General features: G+C 43.0%; 1 protein-coding gene across 3 annotated transcripts in view; it reads right to left on the reverse strand.

Annotated features, from left to right (window-relative positions):
• Positions 1-18,462, reverse strand: part of SMG7 (SMG7 nonsense mediated mRNA decay factor) — a 52,956-nt gene extending 34,494 nt beyond the window's left edge. For 2 of the 3 annotated variants that reach the window (XM_080348967.1, XM_080348965.1), the window contains exon 1: positions 18,136-18,462. In XM_080348967.1, coding sequence (XP_080205093.1) covers positions 18,136-18,164 — 29 coding nt within the window. In that variant the 5' untranslated portion in view covers positions 18,165-18,462. Of the gene's footprint in view, positions 1-10,399; positions 10,436-18,135 lie in introns of those variants that run through there. The other variant, XM_080348966.1, reaches the window with a different exon arrangement.

Genomic DNA, 18,462 nt, shown 5'->3' on the forward strand with positions numbered 1-18,462 from the left:
TCTCCTGCAGGCAAAAAGGCTCTGCCCTGTAAAAGCCTGAACTGCTCCTCCGAAAATGACTTGTGCAGAACTACCTTCCACTACCTTAAGTATGAATCTTTAAAGGGGGAACTACAAGTAGCACCATTCTGAAGGCTTCATTTCATAAAGTTCTGAGCAGCTGTTGCCTGGAGAATTTAGATGCAGTGAGCCTCAACCCCTATAGCAGTGCAACTGCTGACAGATGCTCCGTAACTGCATATCCCTAACAACATGGCCAGATCGGAACTTTTATCAGAAAGATTTCTTTTTAGAACAACTTTTTTGGAAGGCAATACTCATGGGCTCACAGAACAAGAGCCTTTAGGGCCAATCTCTTCACTAGACATACAGCAAACTGCCTGTTATACTTAATAAGCTCGCAACAAGCTACACTGAGCTGATAATCACTGTAATTTTTAATAAGATGTACAGATGTCATTTCAATACTTCCTAGGGGCCAAACGAATTAGAAAGTGGGTCTGACATTTCTCATTTCCACCTAAAACCAACTTTTATTTAAACCAGCTGCACCTACCATAGCTAAACCACGATAAGAGAGAGCAGCCTGGGTACCAAATGTGTTCCATGGGAGTAGCAAAATATTAGCATCTCGAGAGGAAAGATGAATTGTCTTTTCCTTGAAAGAATGTCACTGAGGAGCCTCCGTTGGTGCTCAGAGACTTCTACTGGGCACGAATTGGAGTTCACTGATAACAGCAAGAGTTTCTGATAGTGCAGGTCGTTCCTTCCATCATCAAGCTGCTTTTAACATGGCTTTTTGTCCATATATTTTCTTGCACCGTCTCATATTGAATTTGCATTACAATGACTTATTCCGGTGCAAAAATCCGTGGCCTGCAAACAAACTTGCTTACACATTTTATCATTTTGAGAATATTCTCAAGCACCTCCTTGCCTAGTTGGACTCAGCAGTTCAGGCAAGTTTCCCTGAGTTTGTTGGTCCAAAGCCAAATAAGCACAAACCACAGTTCAGAAAGTTGTATTTCAAGCATCTCTGTTAGATGATACATCATCTTGATATATTGTGATAGCTATTCTTTACGACTTCCTAACCAAATATAATTCAGCCTATGCTTTAGTTCAACTCAAAAGTCAGGTACAAAAGCCTATCATTCAATTCAGTCAAATAGTTTGACAGGTAAAGGAACTTTCATTTTATTCAAATATTTGAAACGTTTAAACATTTTAAAAGACAATAGTCAGGACTTTCTTCTGACATTCTGAAGGTATAACACATATTGACATTTGAGTACCCACAGATGGCAAAGGAAACTTTTCTCCTCTTAAAAACCTGGCAGTATACAAAGTCTTGTTTTACTGTAACTCGGGGGAACCCAGACACCACGTTCAGCCTGGAATGAACCACCGGATTTAGCAAAGGAAGACGAGACAGATGCATTTTGTTTTCAAGTTTTTACCATTCTTAATCAGTTGAATTTTCCCCAAGCAGACAAAGAAAATCAGTTGTTCCCCTTCAGCTGATAAACACTAGAGAAGCCCTACAAATATGAGGATGATTCTCCCATGCACACTGGTGAACTATTCTATTGCTCAGTGAAGGTCCAGAAGCATTTTCTGAAACACTAGGGCCCCTTTATGCAAAGCAAGCCCTCCCCACAGCCATGTGTTGCTCCCAACACCATGGAAAACCAGCAGCTTAAATCCATACTCTGAACCGTCCGTTCTCTCCTGTACAGCAAAACATTAACATTTGTAAATTAAGTATCCTAATCCTCTTATTACCCCCTGCCTTTGAACTCCATTCACGTAGCACTAAACAAATGGCTCTATTTCACTGTTGACCCCAAAACAGTTCATCTGTGTTTCAACCTACATTCTTCAATTCCGTTATAATTCAAAGCACGGAGAATAAAAAAACTTCAGTTCTCCATATACCACACTGCATCTGTAAGAGGGCAATATCAGTTCTACAGAAGCTTGGTTTTGCTATCAAGCTTCATCATCAAGCACACAGAAAGGCCAATAAAACTAAGCCAAATTTTTCAAAGCAGCAGTCTTGTGTTAGACAGTTAACATCCACTAGTTCGGAAAGTTCAACTGGTCCAAGTTAAGCTTCACTTACACCACATTCACACAGTGAGGATGAGCCAGGCAAGAACTGCTATGGCATGACAAGCCCTACAAAATAAACACTGAACACAATGCTCTGCGTTCCACCATGGCTGAATGGGGAACTCCACTTGGTTTTCCCCTGGCAGCCCTGAAGCATCAGCATCTGTATCAGTTCCCTTATCAAATCACAGTAATGCAAACCCCTTGATAAGGAATTGAAGACTTTCAGTACCAAAATGGGTAATGAATCCAACTGGGTATACAACAGCAATTAGAATCCAGTCATTTGTTCTGTGAATACAGACTGAAAACCATACTGAAAGGCCCAGGCAGTTTCACTCCAAGGAGGAATTTATATTCTTGCACTTCTGTTCACCGGAGGTAAGTGCAGAAATCGTACCACGGTGAAAAGTGCCCACAGCCAAGTAAGCCTTAGCATGAGGTGACTGATCTGAAGGGCATTGCCACAAAGTTTTCCTTCCTCTGAAAAAGAATAAGATGATATAGAACATACATAGAATAAAGGTAGGAAATATTTCATTTTGGGTAGAGAAGGTAAATTTTCTATGCTAGCGCACTAAAAAAAAAAAGTCAAATATACTTAACACTTATTAGTCATTCCAATACCTGGCAAGGCTCACACCCAGAGGGAACTCCAAAGCAACACCCAGCAACTACCACTGCAGATTTTCCTCAAAACAGTCGTTAACTTCAAGAAAACTTTACAAAAGCTTAATACCTCAGTATGTTTTTTGTTTGTTTTGATTTAAGTGTACCCATGCTGATTCAGGGCAGGGGAAAGCTATAGAAAACACGGAATATTCCATAGCAGATTCAGGGGAGAGTTGAGTTGCCCAGAAGCCCCTGAACACTGTTCCCAAGACAACATTCACATCTGGAGTTCAGCGCTGAGCAAAAATTATGGTCTGATCTAAGTGGCTGACAGTTTTATGGAAGATAAACATTCTTCCTTTCATTCCTAAGAATAACCACTAATACTTGCTAACATATAAAGCTTTATTAGCAGTTTTGAGAGACTTGCTGGGCACTAATCCTTTATAGCTCACACTCTTTGCCAAACGTTGGATTTTGAAACATACCGAAATAAAATAACTCTGACTTCCCTGCACTGTTTTGTAGATAGCGACTGTATCTCTAACTACAACCTGTCAAAGGGACATATTTTTATAGCAATCTTAGGATTGTGCACAAACCTAAATTTTTATACCTGAATAACAGTAGCAGGGAACTTGTGGATCAGCTTCATCTTGGATATTTCCTTCATCTATTAATTCAACATCATCTGAATACAACAGGTTTCAGACAGCAGCTCCAGTTAACAGCCTGACACATCTCAGCCTGAAAGAGTAACTGGATGGAGTCAGGATTTTGCGGTGATATACAGAGCCCGATATAGATTTTATTTATTTGCGTATAGACTTTACCTACTCACTTGTGCATCAGCTATGTACTGTTTAACAATTTTTTTCAAGCAGCTTTATCTTTATGGAACAACTTAATGTTCCAAACTTGTAAGTGTTGTCACTTAATTCAAATGACCACAGTTTTCAAAAAAGGGGTGAAATCACTTGCTTTGGAAGAAGGAAGGTCTTGGTGATGTCAGCTCTTACTGATGTAGCAAGAGACTGTGAGACATCAAATTAAATGATCCATGTGCCTTTTACACTGAAAGGACAGTTGTCACAGACACGGCAACAAAAGCCACTTTCAACAGTACCACCTTATTGTCAATTTTATGTGCTAACTAGTTTAAAGCTTATTATTCCTGTTACAGGCAACTGAAGCCAGGGTACCTCTAGTTTCTTTCACCAGTGGCTTTATCAGATTATAGCCATAAATCAAAGCCACACAAACAATTCTGCATCAGCGTAACTGTGCAAGTAAAAAGCCACCTTGCTGAAGCAAGGCAATCAGCACCAGAACCCAAACCCTCTCCACAGGGAATCCTGCTCCATTACCTTCTTGTTCCCACCTCAGCTGAGAGGGGTGGTGAGAAACAGGGACACAGGACAGGATTTCTTTTAATCCCATCATCCCCCTTTCTCCTAGCACAGGCTCTCTTAGAAGTCATAATAATCATCCTCAAAAAGCAACCACCAAAAGCAGCTCTTTCCAAGTTTGATCAGAACTGACAAGCCTCCTCCCTGGATAAGAGTAGATACACCCTCACAGTCACCTTCATTCAAACTCATTTTGTTCCTCCAGATTCAAAGTCAGTTCCTTTGACTCAAGTTTTGAAAAAGATGTGCCCAACAGGTAAAAGTTACCCTGAAGGAAGTTTATATGTGATTATTCTCCAGTTTAATCTACAGGGAGGGAAATAAGTCTCCCATTCCGCTCAGGCTTTCAGCATTCAGCTGTCCTCACCAAAATCTCCAGCCTCCCTCTTCTTACAGCTGAGAGCGATCACAAAGCACAGGAGCGAGTCTGAGCCCTGAGAGAAGAGCGGTGCTGCAAACCTGAGTTAAATGCCTCAGAAATGGGATCCAGCCCATAGGCAGTTGTTCAGCATCAGCAATATGGCTGTGTCCATCCCACAGAGTTCTAAAATTTAAGTAGAGAGTAATCCGCAAACTAAATACCGAACAATCTGTATTTTTCAATGCAAACAAAAATAGCTTGGGATAAATGTGCAGCATTAAGACCAACTTGGGAAAGCTCAGCTGCATTTTCCACAGTCACTGGTTTGTAAATGTATTTTTTAAAATACTGACTATGCCATTCTTTGTCTTGACCTGCTCCTTATCCGGAATTTTACTGGAGCCATAGGGGAGAAAATCCACCTCTAAATGGATGTTGCCCATGAAAGAAAAGCACACAAACTCCAGTCACCTTGACACTGTTCACCTTCCCGGAGCTGACAGCATCACTCCGCATGTAACCCTGACACTGTCTGCAGTACAGAAAAATTAAGAGCAAATTCCCAAAGGATTAAAAACTATTTAATAACTATAATAAAGGCATACTCGGGAAAGAACAGATACTCAATATCTGTGGCAGTCCATGACATGGATATCCTTGCATATTTTAAGCAATACCTCTAAATGAAAGTTTCTAATAGGAAACAGCTGATAAATTTGCTTATGGAATAGTCTGTGTCTTTGTCAGCATCCATACAGCAACACATTTACTGCATCAGCTGACAACATATCAGCTTTGCAGCTGACCTGAGAGCAAGTCAATTGGAAAACGTTCAACAGAATATATAATCTGTCTGCGTACCTGCTTAAACTTCACACTATCCATTGGTCAAGCTAGTTTTTAAAAACCAAAGCAATTTTAAAGGTGTGAAGACACAGAACTTCTTCAAGATTGCCTTGCAAACCACTCAACCATTGACAGGCACTCCCTTCAAAAGATACAAATCGTGAAGAGAAAAATTATAAAGCTCCGCTTGCTTGCTACCCACAATGAGGAACTTCTAGTAAGCACATAGGAGCGTTATTAGTTCTTATGACTACAGTGCTCAGCGGGATGTGAGAGGTTTGCATCTGAACTACCTTATTTCCCATGGTAATTCCCACAAGGTTTCAAGACTGAGCAAGGAAAAGCATAGAATTACTTTACACACAAAAGAAACACCCCAAAACCAAACAAGCAAAACCACCACACACACAAAAACTTAACATACACCACCAAAACAAACAAACAAACAAACAAAAAATCACAACAAAATTTATTTTGCTCTTTCAAATCCACCCTGATTAGAGTGCACACAATATCAGTTGTGATAAATAGTAACACCAGTACTCATTCATTCTACTACAGTTCCTTACTTGGTAAACATTTGTGTTAAAGGCTGGAAATGGCAGATAACAGATGTTAAGATAAGTTAACATTATTTAACTTCTTTCAGCAGCTTTTGCATTATGAAAACCATGTCCAGAAGTATGGAAAATGCAAATTGGATATCTTCACATCACTTTCAGACTGTTCTGCTCGTTAAGTCAGCCTTGCAGAGGCCAGATCAGCTGAGGTCAGGCAGCAGATGCCAACCCTCCGCAGCCACCGCTGGGGATCTCCAAGGCAAGTCTACGGTGTTCAATTCAAGGGCTGGTAATTACACAGCTAATTTAGTGCCACACAGATCAAATACACCCTCACACCTGCCCACGGAGCCAGAGAGCAGAACTCTGCAGCTGGGAGCTGGTTATAAAGGTGACACACATTTCCCCCTGGAAAACCAGCCCACTTTGCATGAAGAGGGCAATACCTGCAGCCCTCCAAGTCCTGACTTTGAGCCTTAGCAGGGCCCCACTGCCTCCAACCTCCACTAAAACCAGCTCAGGATATAAAGCCAAGATATCTGCCTGATTTTCAGTGTTTTCTATGGATGCCTCTGAAATTACCCCTTGCCCAGTAGCAAATGCTGATCCTTACCCTCAGTCAAGCTGAAAACTACTCACATGGATGGAGGAAGGAATTAGAGGACTCTGTTATTGAGAATACCAGTCAGGGGGAATTATATTGTCTATTTATGATAATTAAATGGGTTCTCAGTGCATCATACTGCCAATAGTTTACAGGAGTTTCATTAGCTGCTTCCCATTCTCTATCACAAACACACAGGCAACACTGTTCTAAACATACGTACTTTTCAACTAGAGAATATTTGAATAATTATTTACCCCAAAAAAGCAGGGAAATAAGAAAGAGGTTGAATCCTCTACCACCACAGGTTTAATGCAGGCCTACTAAATACATTAATTTCTAATGAAAGAAAAAAAAAAAGGCATGATCATCAAATTCACACCTCAAACAGCACAACCAGCAAGATTTCCTACATATTTCAGTAAAAGCATACATGCAACACAAAGTACCGAGGATACCCGTTTGAGCTGCATGGAACTATGCGAAGGAGAAGTTGAGTTTGTTACTGAACCTCAGATTCAACTTCAGGTTTACCAACACACAGCTCACTCCCAGTGCTCTGCTCTTGGTTCTCCCAAGTACCGGAGTGTGGGCTGTCTCCTACAAAACCCAAGAGCCCACCACCAACACGCACCTACTCCTGGAACACGCAAAAGTTAATCACTCTCATCTGTGTTCAGCTGAAGGAACAACCTGTGACCAATCCAACCAGCTCAGATCTAGCCAATTTTATTAGCTGAGAAGGGGTATGGATACACTACAAGAAGAACAGCCCCTGCCTTTCGCATCTTAAAAACTAATAAATTGGTTCAGAGCAAGCAGCCGAGTACATTTGTAACTTCCAAGGTTAATGCTGCTTTTGGTGATTAAACATTTTTATGAAAATCATTTTATATCTAATTAAAATCTCAACATCTTACTTGCAGAACTAAAAAAGTCTCTGCCTTCAAGAAGTTCACGTGGTGTTCAGCCAACTACAAATCAGTATCTGCCTCAGGAATCACATATGTAAAATTCTGGGGGTCTCGCAGATCTTTACAGAACATAAACTCAAGAACAGTTTACCAGACTGCAGTCTCCCTTTCAATATTCAGACCAGACTCATTCATTGCATTAATTTTACCTTCTGCAACAGCTGAGGAACAGGCTCCAAAGCAATGGCCTAACACACCCAGCCTGAAGATCAAACCTTAAGGCTGGAAGGGACCTCAAAAGGTTACATAGCCCAGACACCTCCATACCCCAAAGCAGCCCATCTCAGCCACCTGGCTAAACCTTCTCCACATGGCACTGCATTTTGCTTTGGGTTCACCCACTCTGGCTCCTTCCCCTCACCAAACACCAGCAGCCTCATTTGACTCACCACGACCTTCCTAAGGCGGTGAAGAGGCAGGGACTGTCCTCACCTGCTTAGACTGAAAAGACATTTTCTGAATCTTTGGCACATATTAAGCGAGGAGGGACGATGCTGGTAAACTATTCAGCACGTGACTACACAATTACTGGTTATTAACTCAACACTAGTTGCACAAGCCAACTCAGCCTCAGCATTTCACTTTGCAACCACAATAGCTTGGATCTCATCAAAAGTTTTGTATAGGATACCAGCAAGTCCAAAACAAATTTCAAAATAGAATAACTTGGGCATTCTATTTCAGTATTTGACAATAAAGCATGGAAACTACTTGAACCATGCTGCCCTAACCCAAAATCTGAAATCCATCTGTTCTATGGCATTTTCAACCATACAAATAAAATTTCCTGCGGCTGTGTCCTCAGAGGCCCAAAGATCTTCACGTCTTTCTCATGCGTCATTCCTAAAGACAAGACACTCTTGGGCCACATCACTTCACTCCAGCACAGCAGTTTCTACTTTGGTAATCCACAAAGAATTATTCCAGCAATTAACAGAATCAGTTACACAAGATGCAAAATAAAATTTTATAACCATCTTTAATGCAAAGTGTGGAGAATTTTACCTGATTTTGAGAGATCAACCTAAAATTCTGAATATATATGCTGGAAATATCTTTCCAGATAGTTTCAAGCTTTAGAGGTTATTCTGGTCTTTGATAGCAAAGCCAGGAGAAGAGGAATATTTCAGCTGAAGCTGGACTGCACACCTGGCAAGCCACAATTGCCTACAAAGCCCTTTGCCCTAAGCCCCATAAGTCTTCCAGTTTACCTCAAACCAAAACACCTCTAAACTGAAATGGTATAAATATGTTCAAACTGTGGAAAAACTGCCAGAAGTTCATATCCTAGCATCATCTATGCGACACACTCCTGAATTAAGACCTTCTGTATTAATTCAAACAAATGTTGATAATGCATGTTAGGCAGTTCTTTTCCAGTTAAAGATTTCAGATGTGTTCGACTTTGTGCACATTGATGGTATTAAGACAAACTGAAACACTTTCTAGATTTTTATTGCAAGTTCACTCTCCATCTTTTAATAATTTAATTTATAATCATCAATGTATATACAAACCTCACCTTTTTCTTCATATTGAAATAATTTTTCCTCTGTTTTACTAGCAACTGCAGTTGGGTGTTGAAGCTCTAAGAGCTGCTACAATTTTCATGGTTTTATGCACTCTCAGTGGTTTTAGGTTTTTCTTTAGTATTAAAAATGTAGCTTAAATCCTTTCGGCACTATTCTTATTGCTATTCACAAAAAACAGACCCACTAGTAGACTGGCTTTTTTGGGAATAGCTGGCTAGATCAAGCCTTTACGCTCAGAAGTTTTGTCACGGCTTTGTCCTCAACAAGTATTTATACTGCGTCAAGACAAACCACCAACATCTATTCAACAGCCAAAACTCTTGTCTCATCCTTCCTTCTCCCTCTCTTCATAGGTGCAGAAGATTAGCGTTTCTGGTTTTAGTTATTATCAGGCTAGATGAGAAAGACTACCCTGGAGACGCCTGTTAATGGCTCAAGTGTACTTTAAATTAAGGGTATGAATGCTCAAAGGCACGGCCAAAACCAGCACCAACTGCAGAAGGAACTGAAGCTGGAGTCTGTCAAAGGTTCCTTGCTGGCTACAGGAAACCCTGGTTTAAAAAAAGATTATCACACAGTCGCAGCTGTTTGACACATAGCAATATCCATGTGCTTTCTTCAAATCACAGCAAGACCAAGACAGGACACAGCAAAGCAAATACCAGAAGACTTTCACTCTAACAGTAAGTACAGTAGCAGAATTTATAAGATTATCAGAAAACAAAAGGGAAAAAATGATAATTTCTTTATATTCCTGACAACACCTGTAGGGAAGTCAAACTGGGATAAATAATGTAACACAGACCATCAGGGAATCCAGGGGACCCTGGAACATGCTGTCTCCAAACTGTCCTATGCTGTAACCTGATTAAACACGAACAACTATCAAGGCCTCAATAAATCAAGGCAACAAAAACCACCAAGTCAGTCTTGAATAAAGACTCTCAATGCCCAAAATGTCTGTTTTACTGCATCTAAAAAGTCTGATCGCTGCCTAAGGTCCTTTAAAGTAATTCAAGAACTTTTCCCCATGCTAATTCAGCAGTATCAATCATAAAGGTTTCACTGAAAACACACGCAGCATTAATTTCTCACTTTTAGAGAGCAGCTCTCTGAGATAATTCAGTCATATGACAAATGGTTCCACAGACTCAAAACAGACAATGCTTCAGAAGGCAGGAAAGAAAATAAAAATCAACTTACACATACCAATATTAGATGAAGCAGAAAACTGTTCAATAGGGCTGAGCACTAGAGGGTACTTTCAACACCACAATGAAATATACTGCTGGTGTGTTAAAGACATCATAAGTACTTTCAGAAAAATGACATTTCTTTTCCCTAAAGGTGGATGAGAAGATTAACTCTACCAGGACTCCTAAGTACCTCAAGGGTATCTCTGATTTGAGTCCCATCAGTGAAATTCAGTCTGTCGCCCACGGCTGTGTTACAATCCCAAGAGACTCCTCAGCATTCTGGTTCCTCAAGATAATCCCTTGAGTGCAGAAGCCAGTGTGAATAATCCGAGAAAAACCCTACTGGAATACAGAAAGAAGAGAAAGCAGGCCTAATGTTATTCAAAAAAGCTCTTATTCCACCCCAAATCACAGCATTACATTGATCTGAATGGGTAGCTACCAATTTATCTCAGAGGAATTGAAATATACAATATCAAAACACAGCTTAAGCCATTTCCCCCTCATTTGGTTGTCTAGGAAGTCCCCAAGCTTACGATCGGAAGTTCTTCTTCAATTCAAATGGGAAGAAAAGTAGTGGCCAGACAAGTCTAGAAATGTGGGCTAAAGGCAGGACCCTGAGCACGGCTGCACAAGCGGGAGCTGGTGATGGAACCAGTACAACTGTAAAGCTACATTCAATGAGATACCACATGCAACAACATGAGTGCTCAAGAGGTATGTACAAAAAAAGCAAACAAGCAAGCAAAAAACACAACACCCAACTTCCTCCTGTAGGAAATAGTGAAAAACTATGGCCCAGAGTCAGTTCCACGATTCTCTGGTCTTTTCACTGCACTAAGACAGAGAACTAAAGTTTAGATGCCATACCCCTTCCTGAGCACAAGAAAACTTTGGCTTTACCAAACACCACTGAAATCTATGACCTCTCTAGTAATGTATTAAAAAGTGCCAGACCAAAGTATGCAACTCTGCTAATGATTCTAAGGAAATAAATCTGTGGTTTCATTCCTCACTTGCTCGACAGCAGCTGTGCAGCTTTCGAGTGAGATGAGGACAAGCCTCAAGTTCAAAGTAACAAAATCAACACCTAATGTCCTCCCACATATACTCCTTCTACATCACAGCCGCATTCCTTAACTGCTCTTCCACCATTCCTTACCCCAAGGAGTACGCTCCTACTAGTGCACCTCTGCTGCTCTTGCAAAGATCCAACAGTAGAGACAAAGGACCCCTAAAACTCTACAACCCCCAGCAGCTCCTCACCCAACAATATCAAACACGACCGCAAACTATCCTCTCCACCCTCCCCAGACACCATGCACTCGATCTGCAATTAATCCACATAGATTGATTTAAATAAAGCTCTGAGTTGTCTGAGGTAAAAGTTTAGTGATACGATTCAGCACACAGATCAGTTCACTTGGAGGCAAAATCATCTCACTGGAACAGGCTAGGGTTACTTGTTATGAGGCTGCTATATGGAAAATGCACTCTTAGGACAGAAGAAAGAGATTTTCATTAATATCACTGTATACTCTATATTGAGTACTTACTGAAAACAAAGAAATGGGGAAAAAAAACGCTTCCAAACCCCATATTCAGGGAAGCCTTCTCAAAAGGCTTTTGGCACAGCTTAAGTGCCCCATCAAAACTACAGATAAGCATCACCTGGTTTCACTGCCACAAGAAAACCTTTTCGTTTTCAATAAAAGATCAAACTGTGTAGGAATATGCAGGTTAGAACAAGAGCTAACAGCTACAGGAGTCACCCCTGCCATCACAAATAAATACAGCTGTAACTTTACTTACACTAACCTGCACTTCTAGGTCACTGGAACACTGCTCTGCAAGTAACCTCAAAGCAAGCGCAGTAACAGCACCCATAATAAGCTGTGTTCTGCAGCAGAAAATAAAAAAAAGGGAGACTCAGCTTGGACTGAAAACAGGAGAACTATTTGTGACAGTGATACCAGCTACATTCTATCTATATATATATAGCATTATATATTTTATATACAGCTATGTTCTAGGAAATGGGGTGTTATTTACTGGTGTTATGGGTCAGTGAGCACTTTAACGATACCAGTGCTATCACTAGAAGCAGTGGTCCCACCCTGCCCTTATTATTAGCGCCTCATTCCTGTTGTACACAACCTCACCCCTTTTGTCAGCACATCAAGACACCAACTCAGGTTAAACTCCGTGGGTTTAAAAAAGAAAAAGGCACTTTAACCTCGGGCAGTTCCCCAGTCCAGTTCACTGAAGACTTGGCCATACACTTACACCATCAAATCAGGGCTGAGGGTGAGAGGAAGGGTGAGAAACTTCTGTCAGGAGCAGCTTCAAACTTAAAACACACCCTTTGTCTATATGGCCAAGTTTTTGCCAAGTACTAAGCAAGAAGGATCAGGTTTTCTGATTACTGCAGCGCTCTTCCTGCTGGCACACATTCATACACAGTCACCATCGTGCCACCATTCCCTCCAGTGGAAAAACAAGCCCACCACTTGCTGAACCGCACACGCATTCAAATTCTCATTTCTAAGGATGTGAATCTAGCCACTCTTTCAACATCCTGCACTCCAGCTCCATACAGAGGAGCAAACTCAAACTCCACACACACAAAAGTGGACATGAAGCTCTGTATGTGCTGATTTACACCAGCTGAGCTCTGCCTCTCATTTGGATTGCTCTAACTTCCATAAAGTCAATGGTAACAATCAGCTTTGAATCTTCCATTCCTCTGTAGAAGACATTTAAAATTAGTCAAAGCCATTTGAGAAAGGGGAGCAACGAGTGATAAGCGGTACATTCACACCAGCCTTGTTCCCTTTGGAATCTAGGCTTGATTAAAAAAAGTGTCAGAGCTATGAGAGCACATCCAGGCAACCTGTGACTTTAGCACAAGCTGTCCAGGGGTGGCACGCTCTATAATGCAAATCTCCACAACAGAAGGGAGCAAAAAATAGCTGCTGGGCTACCATTGCCTGGCTGTCCCAGCCACCGCCAGTGGCCAGGGCTAGGAGGAACCTGCCTAAAGACTCCAGGGGTACAGTGCGTGTCTTGGGCCTCTCAGGAAGATGAATTGCCTTCAGCAGAAAGCTCAGAGGCAAATTGCTTAACGCTTTCTAAATTGTCATTTTTTTTTACTTCACAGATCACCACAAAAAGCTTGTTGATCGGTAGTAATCGTCAATCTTATTTACCTTTTTAAACCATTACCCTCACCCTTGAAGAGGGATGAGAAGTGTTGCTCATACCAAATATTGGCAGCAATTCTATTTATCAAATGGTAGGGACATCTTGCATAGAGGAAAAAAACCAGAGAAATGAAGATGGAACACCTTCCCTTCATGTTCCCCCAAAGAAAAGAGTGTGCTAAGAGGTGCCTCCTGAAGGCCACCACAGTATTTGATCTCTCCACTACTCCTCTCCTGGTTAAAATTCAGGAGTAAACAATGTATGAAAGTAGCATTAATCATTTCAGAAAATAAAAAAGCTGGAGGGAATACTCTCTGAGAATGACTGGTCTTGTTCAGATATCAAGAGAGACCACGAAAAATGTAGATGAAGGTCAGCAGAGGATCCCAGCGTGGCTGGGGGTGGAGGAAGGGGAGCGGGACGTGGTTGGCCTGGGGCAGGGAAGGATTCAGGGCACCCACAGCATCCACATGCCTGCAGGGATGAGACTGAGAAGGTGGAACCAGGCTATGCAGCAGCCTGGGGCAGGAGGATGAGAGACAATGGGCATCAGTTAAAATATGAGAGGTACAGACTGGATGTAAAGAAAATCTTTGCCATTGTGAGAATAGTCAAATAGCACAGGCTGCCCCAAAAGGCTGACCTGCCTCCATCCTCAAAGGTTTTCAACCCCCTAACAACCCGGCCGAACCCCAGAGCCGCCCCTGCTTGGAGCAGGAAGTTGGACAGGGACCTCCTGATGTTTCCTCCAGCCCAAGTTACCTTGTGATCCTATGACCTTCAGGCAGCATACTGCAGGCACATGTGACAAGATTATCTATTAACGCTGTAGTTACGTTTATTTTTTCCTCCTCAAGATAATTAAATAACTCGCTCTGCCTGTTCTGGTGAAATTCATTGTGGGCTTCAAAAACTATTCTGTTTAGTGCCTTTCTAGCACTGACAAACATCACCTTTACATTTCTTCTCCCAAGTAACAAGCGACAGGATGAGAGGAAACGGCCTCAAGTTGCGCCGGGGAGGTTTAAACTGAGTATTAGGAAAAATTTCTTCCTGGAAGGGGTTGTTGGGCATTGGAACAGGCTGCACAGGGCATTGGTGAAGTCACCATCCCTGGAGGGGTTGAACAGACGCAAAGATGAGGTTCTTAGGGACGTGGTTTAGAGGTGAACTTGGCAGAGTTGGGTTAATGGTTGGACTCGATCTTAAAGGCCTTTCCAACCTAAACAATTCTATGTTTCTACATAATCCTGATCAGGAATTGGTACCAGAACACACTCACAAGCATAGATTGCAGCACTAAATTACCTCTGCTCTACCCTCCTCCATTAAAAGTGAAGAAACACTGCAAGAGGTGCGTCATGGGCTGGCAGACAGCAAAGGAGCAACCATGAAGAGACACGGGAGATGCAGAAGTTAATGGAGCTACTGATGAGTCTTTGAAAAGAGACCCACAATTTAAATTATTAAAGTAGTCAAACCTTTAATGAAGTTGGTTATAGCCTCATCATAAGACTACAGGAAACTACTAGGTTTGTCAGCACTGAAATTTCTAAGTGGTGTTCAAGCCCTGTAATTCAAGTACTTTTGATTCTATGTTTACAGAGTGCTAAAAGCCACAATTTACCAGGGTAATGCAACATTTAACCAGTAACTAGAGTCCACATCTTTGTGAAATGCAACTGAGACAGTCAGATCACAGTCAAACTGCTAAGCTTTTGAATCCAAGTTAACTATGTTTCAAACATCAACATATAAAATTGGCAGCGAAGATAATTTCCTTAAAGTGAACAAACATGAACTAAAGTTCAATACTGTCTTATAGAAAGGATGCACTCAGAAGTTTCTGTGGTATTATGTTAGAAATCCTATAGATATTTTGCTTAAAAGTTACTTCTTTTGTACCTAGGAGGATATGGGGAATATCTGCAGATTGCCAAAGCCGCACAAATGGCATGAGTACATATTGTTAGCCAGATGAGACGAACACCATCACTTGAACAGAGAGATGCGAACTGTGCCTCTTTTTCCTACAAACTCTTTGAAAGAACCTTCTGAAAGTCTACTCACCTGACCAGACATAATGCAAATCTTGGAGAAATTACTCAAACAATGACCCGAGAGAAGTATCTAAGAAACTGGATAGGACAGAAGGCTTGAAAGGTGACCTTGAAAAGGATAGTAAGACTAGAAAAGCAAAAAAATCTCAATGTTTTGTTACAACACACAAAGATTACTTACAAACAGCCTCTCCTGTCACTTAAAAGACTCAGTACATGAAATCTGACCTTCTTCGTTCGTTCTGGAAGACTTCTGTAGGAGCCTCAGGTATTTCTCAGTTCTTGCACTTTAACTGAAGGGGTACTATCTTTTAAGGATGGCATTTTAAAACAGTTGATTCACATACATTTATGCAGAAAGCAAGAGACTGGTAGTGGAGGAGTTAAGGTAAGTCCAGATATAAGTCCTTTCTTCCCTGCTCATTTTTTCAGCGTCTTGATTCTTGCAGAGTCATTATTTCACTAGTTATTCAACCATTATGTGGTCACCTTATAAATTCAGCTCTCATCTGTCTAAACTTCAAATACACAGGGAAAGATTTCTCACAAAAACTTTCCTGTCCCTCCTTAGTTTTAAGATTATAAAGACCAGCAGAGACTAATCACTCCACATCTTCATTTGGCACAATGTTTGGTTAAGTTGCCCTTTCATATCATTATACTTTTGTCTATTCCTTCCTCATTACACTTGGATTGAGCTTGTAACGCTGCAGTAAGAAGGAGGATGCCCTCCTCTTTAATGCAAAGGACTAACAGAACTGGCTCTGAGAGTTCCAGGCTCTATTCCCAGTTCTCTTTATGAGCTTGGGTGCAGAAATCTGCAGCTCAATTTCTGCCCTATGTAAATCAAACAATTTAAACAGACACTCTGGGGATGCAAGAAGCATATCACAGCTTTTAAGGAAACCACCCCCAAGCTTACCTTCTTCACAGAGGAACAATCCTAAATGTTCTTTAGAGGGAGAAGATGAAGACTACTGACTACAAAGTGCTTGAAAAGTCTGGGAGGGGGGCTGTCCTGGGTTTTTTTGGAGGAGATAAGGTTCTTGATGACAAAGGCAAGAGTCCTTATGTGTAATACATTAGTGCTCAGATGCTTCAGTCCTGTTGTATTACACCCAACACAAAGAAAGCAGTGAGGATCAAGTGATAAAGGCCCAGGATGAGCTACAGTGTTGGAGGAACAAAGCTAGAAGAAACAGGTGATTACTGCCCACTTGCTCTTGCAAACAAGGAGGATCTCCAGCTTGGTGCGGCAGAATTCAGAAGGCTAAGAAAGAGTCCGGTGGTGCAGAAAGGTGACTGAGACACTATGAGTGTGACTCTCGTAACGACGCAAGGCAGCCAAAGACTCGAGTCACGAGGAGGGAAACGGGAGTGAGAGGTTAAAACATTATGAAGACATATACTAAAATACAAAAGCAAGTCTTACTGGTAGAGGAGAGCTAATAATAAGGCATTTAAGAGCTTTTTCCATAATGTAACAGGAAAGAAAGAAGAACGTCCTAAGACAGCGTCGTTTAGCAGCCTGGAAGAGAAAAAGGCTCGTAAACTTGCTATTAGAGAAAAAAGATTACTTTTTTTTTCCTGTTTTGAAAAGATAAACTTGAGGCAGGATCTAGACTACCAGAAGGAGGCAGACAGAGATACAAGAGAAGATGAGTAGGAAGAGAAGGATTTGAAGAATCAGTAAGGAGAGACAGTAAAAGCATTTCAGAACCCTGGATAGAAAGTGTTTTGAAAATTTAAAGATCTCCTTAAATTCATCCCTTAGAAATCCTTCCCAAGCCCTGAACTCTTCTGCAAGAGTGCGCACACCCTTTTGGCATCGCTACACCTTTTCCATGAGGTGCTCTGGATGGGCTGGAGGGGGGTAACACATCACGGACAATGCAGTATTTAGGATTTTACAGCTACTGAAAAACTATTGGTATCTCACAATGTTCCTTTCCAAAAATCGCTAAAGAAAGGGCACTTCATCCCCAAAAGATAAGCTCCCCCCAAAACCTACCAAAGTTCAGCTCAGATCAACGTGCGGCATCTCGCCCTCTCGGCTTCAGGGGCTCAGGAGCACTTCCATTCAGCGAAGCGTTTCCAAGAAGCACAACCACGGCTGACTCTCACTTCTCCCCCAAACCCTCTGCTGACCGTCCCCCAAACCGATGGAGCGTTCAAGCCGCCAGAGGACTTGCAGCACGCCCGGGCTGGGGCACGACTCCTCTACTCCCGTTCTCCCTGAGCCCCCGGGGGCTGTGGGCACAGGTTTCACTTGTCCGGGATCACACTTGGCAGCCGCTCCGCAGCGGCGGGTGATCAGGGCACCTACTCCAAAGGGGCTGGAGAATCTGGGGAAGGGAAGCCAGTGGGTTCCCCCTTCCCTCTCCGAGGGACCGGTTGACCTTGCCGGGGAGCCCTGAGCTCCGCAGCCGTCCGGGCCGCCCGCCTGCGGGGAACGCGGCTCCGTCCCGCCCGCGGCGCGGGGCTCGGTAACGTGGCGGCCGAGTCACCCCCGCAGCTCCCCGGCTCACATCCCCGACCTCCGCGCCTCCTCACACCTGCCCCACGTTCTCCCCGCCGGCCTCAGGCCCGGCAGCCGCGGCCTCGCCTCAGGGCAGCCGGCGACCCGCCCCCGCCAACCCCGCCGCTCCCGGCCGGCTCTCACCGGAGATACTGCGCACACAGCAGGCTCATCCTCCGCCGCTCGCCGCACCGTCCCGCCGCGGCTCTCACAGCCCGGGTCGGCCCGCCGCCCCCGCGCCGCCGCCGCTGCCGCTGCTCCTGCCGCTGCCGCCTCCGGCCGCCGCCGCCATCTTCCCGTGCAGGGCCTGCCGCCGCGGGGGAGGGGCGGCAGGAAGGAAGGGGCGGGGGTGTCCCCGCTCTGCGCTCCGGCCGGGCAGAGACCGCCCGCGCCGCGGCAACCCCAGCAGCGCCGGCCCCGGCAAGCCCAGCAGCCCCGGCGGCGGCAGTCACTCCTCGCCCTGACCCTCCC

This window comes from Nesoenas mayeri, assembly GCF_963082525.1.
Source record: "Nesoenas mayeri genome assembly, chromosome: 8".
Taxonomy (NCBI): Eukaryota; Metazoa; Chordata; class Aves; order Columbiformes; family Columbidae; genus Nesoenas; species Nesoenas mayeri.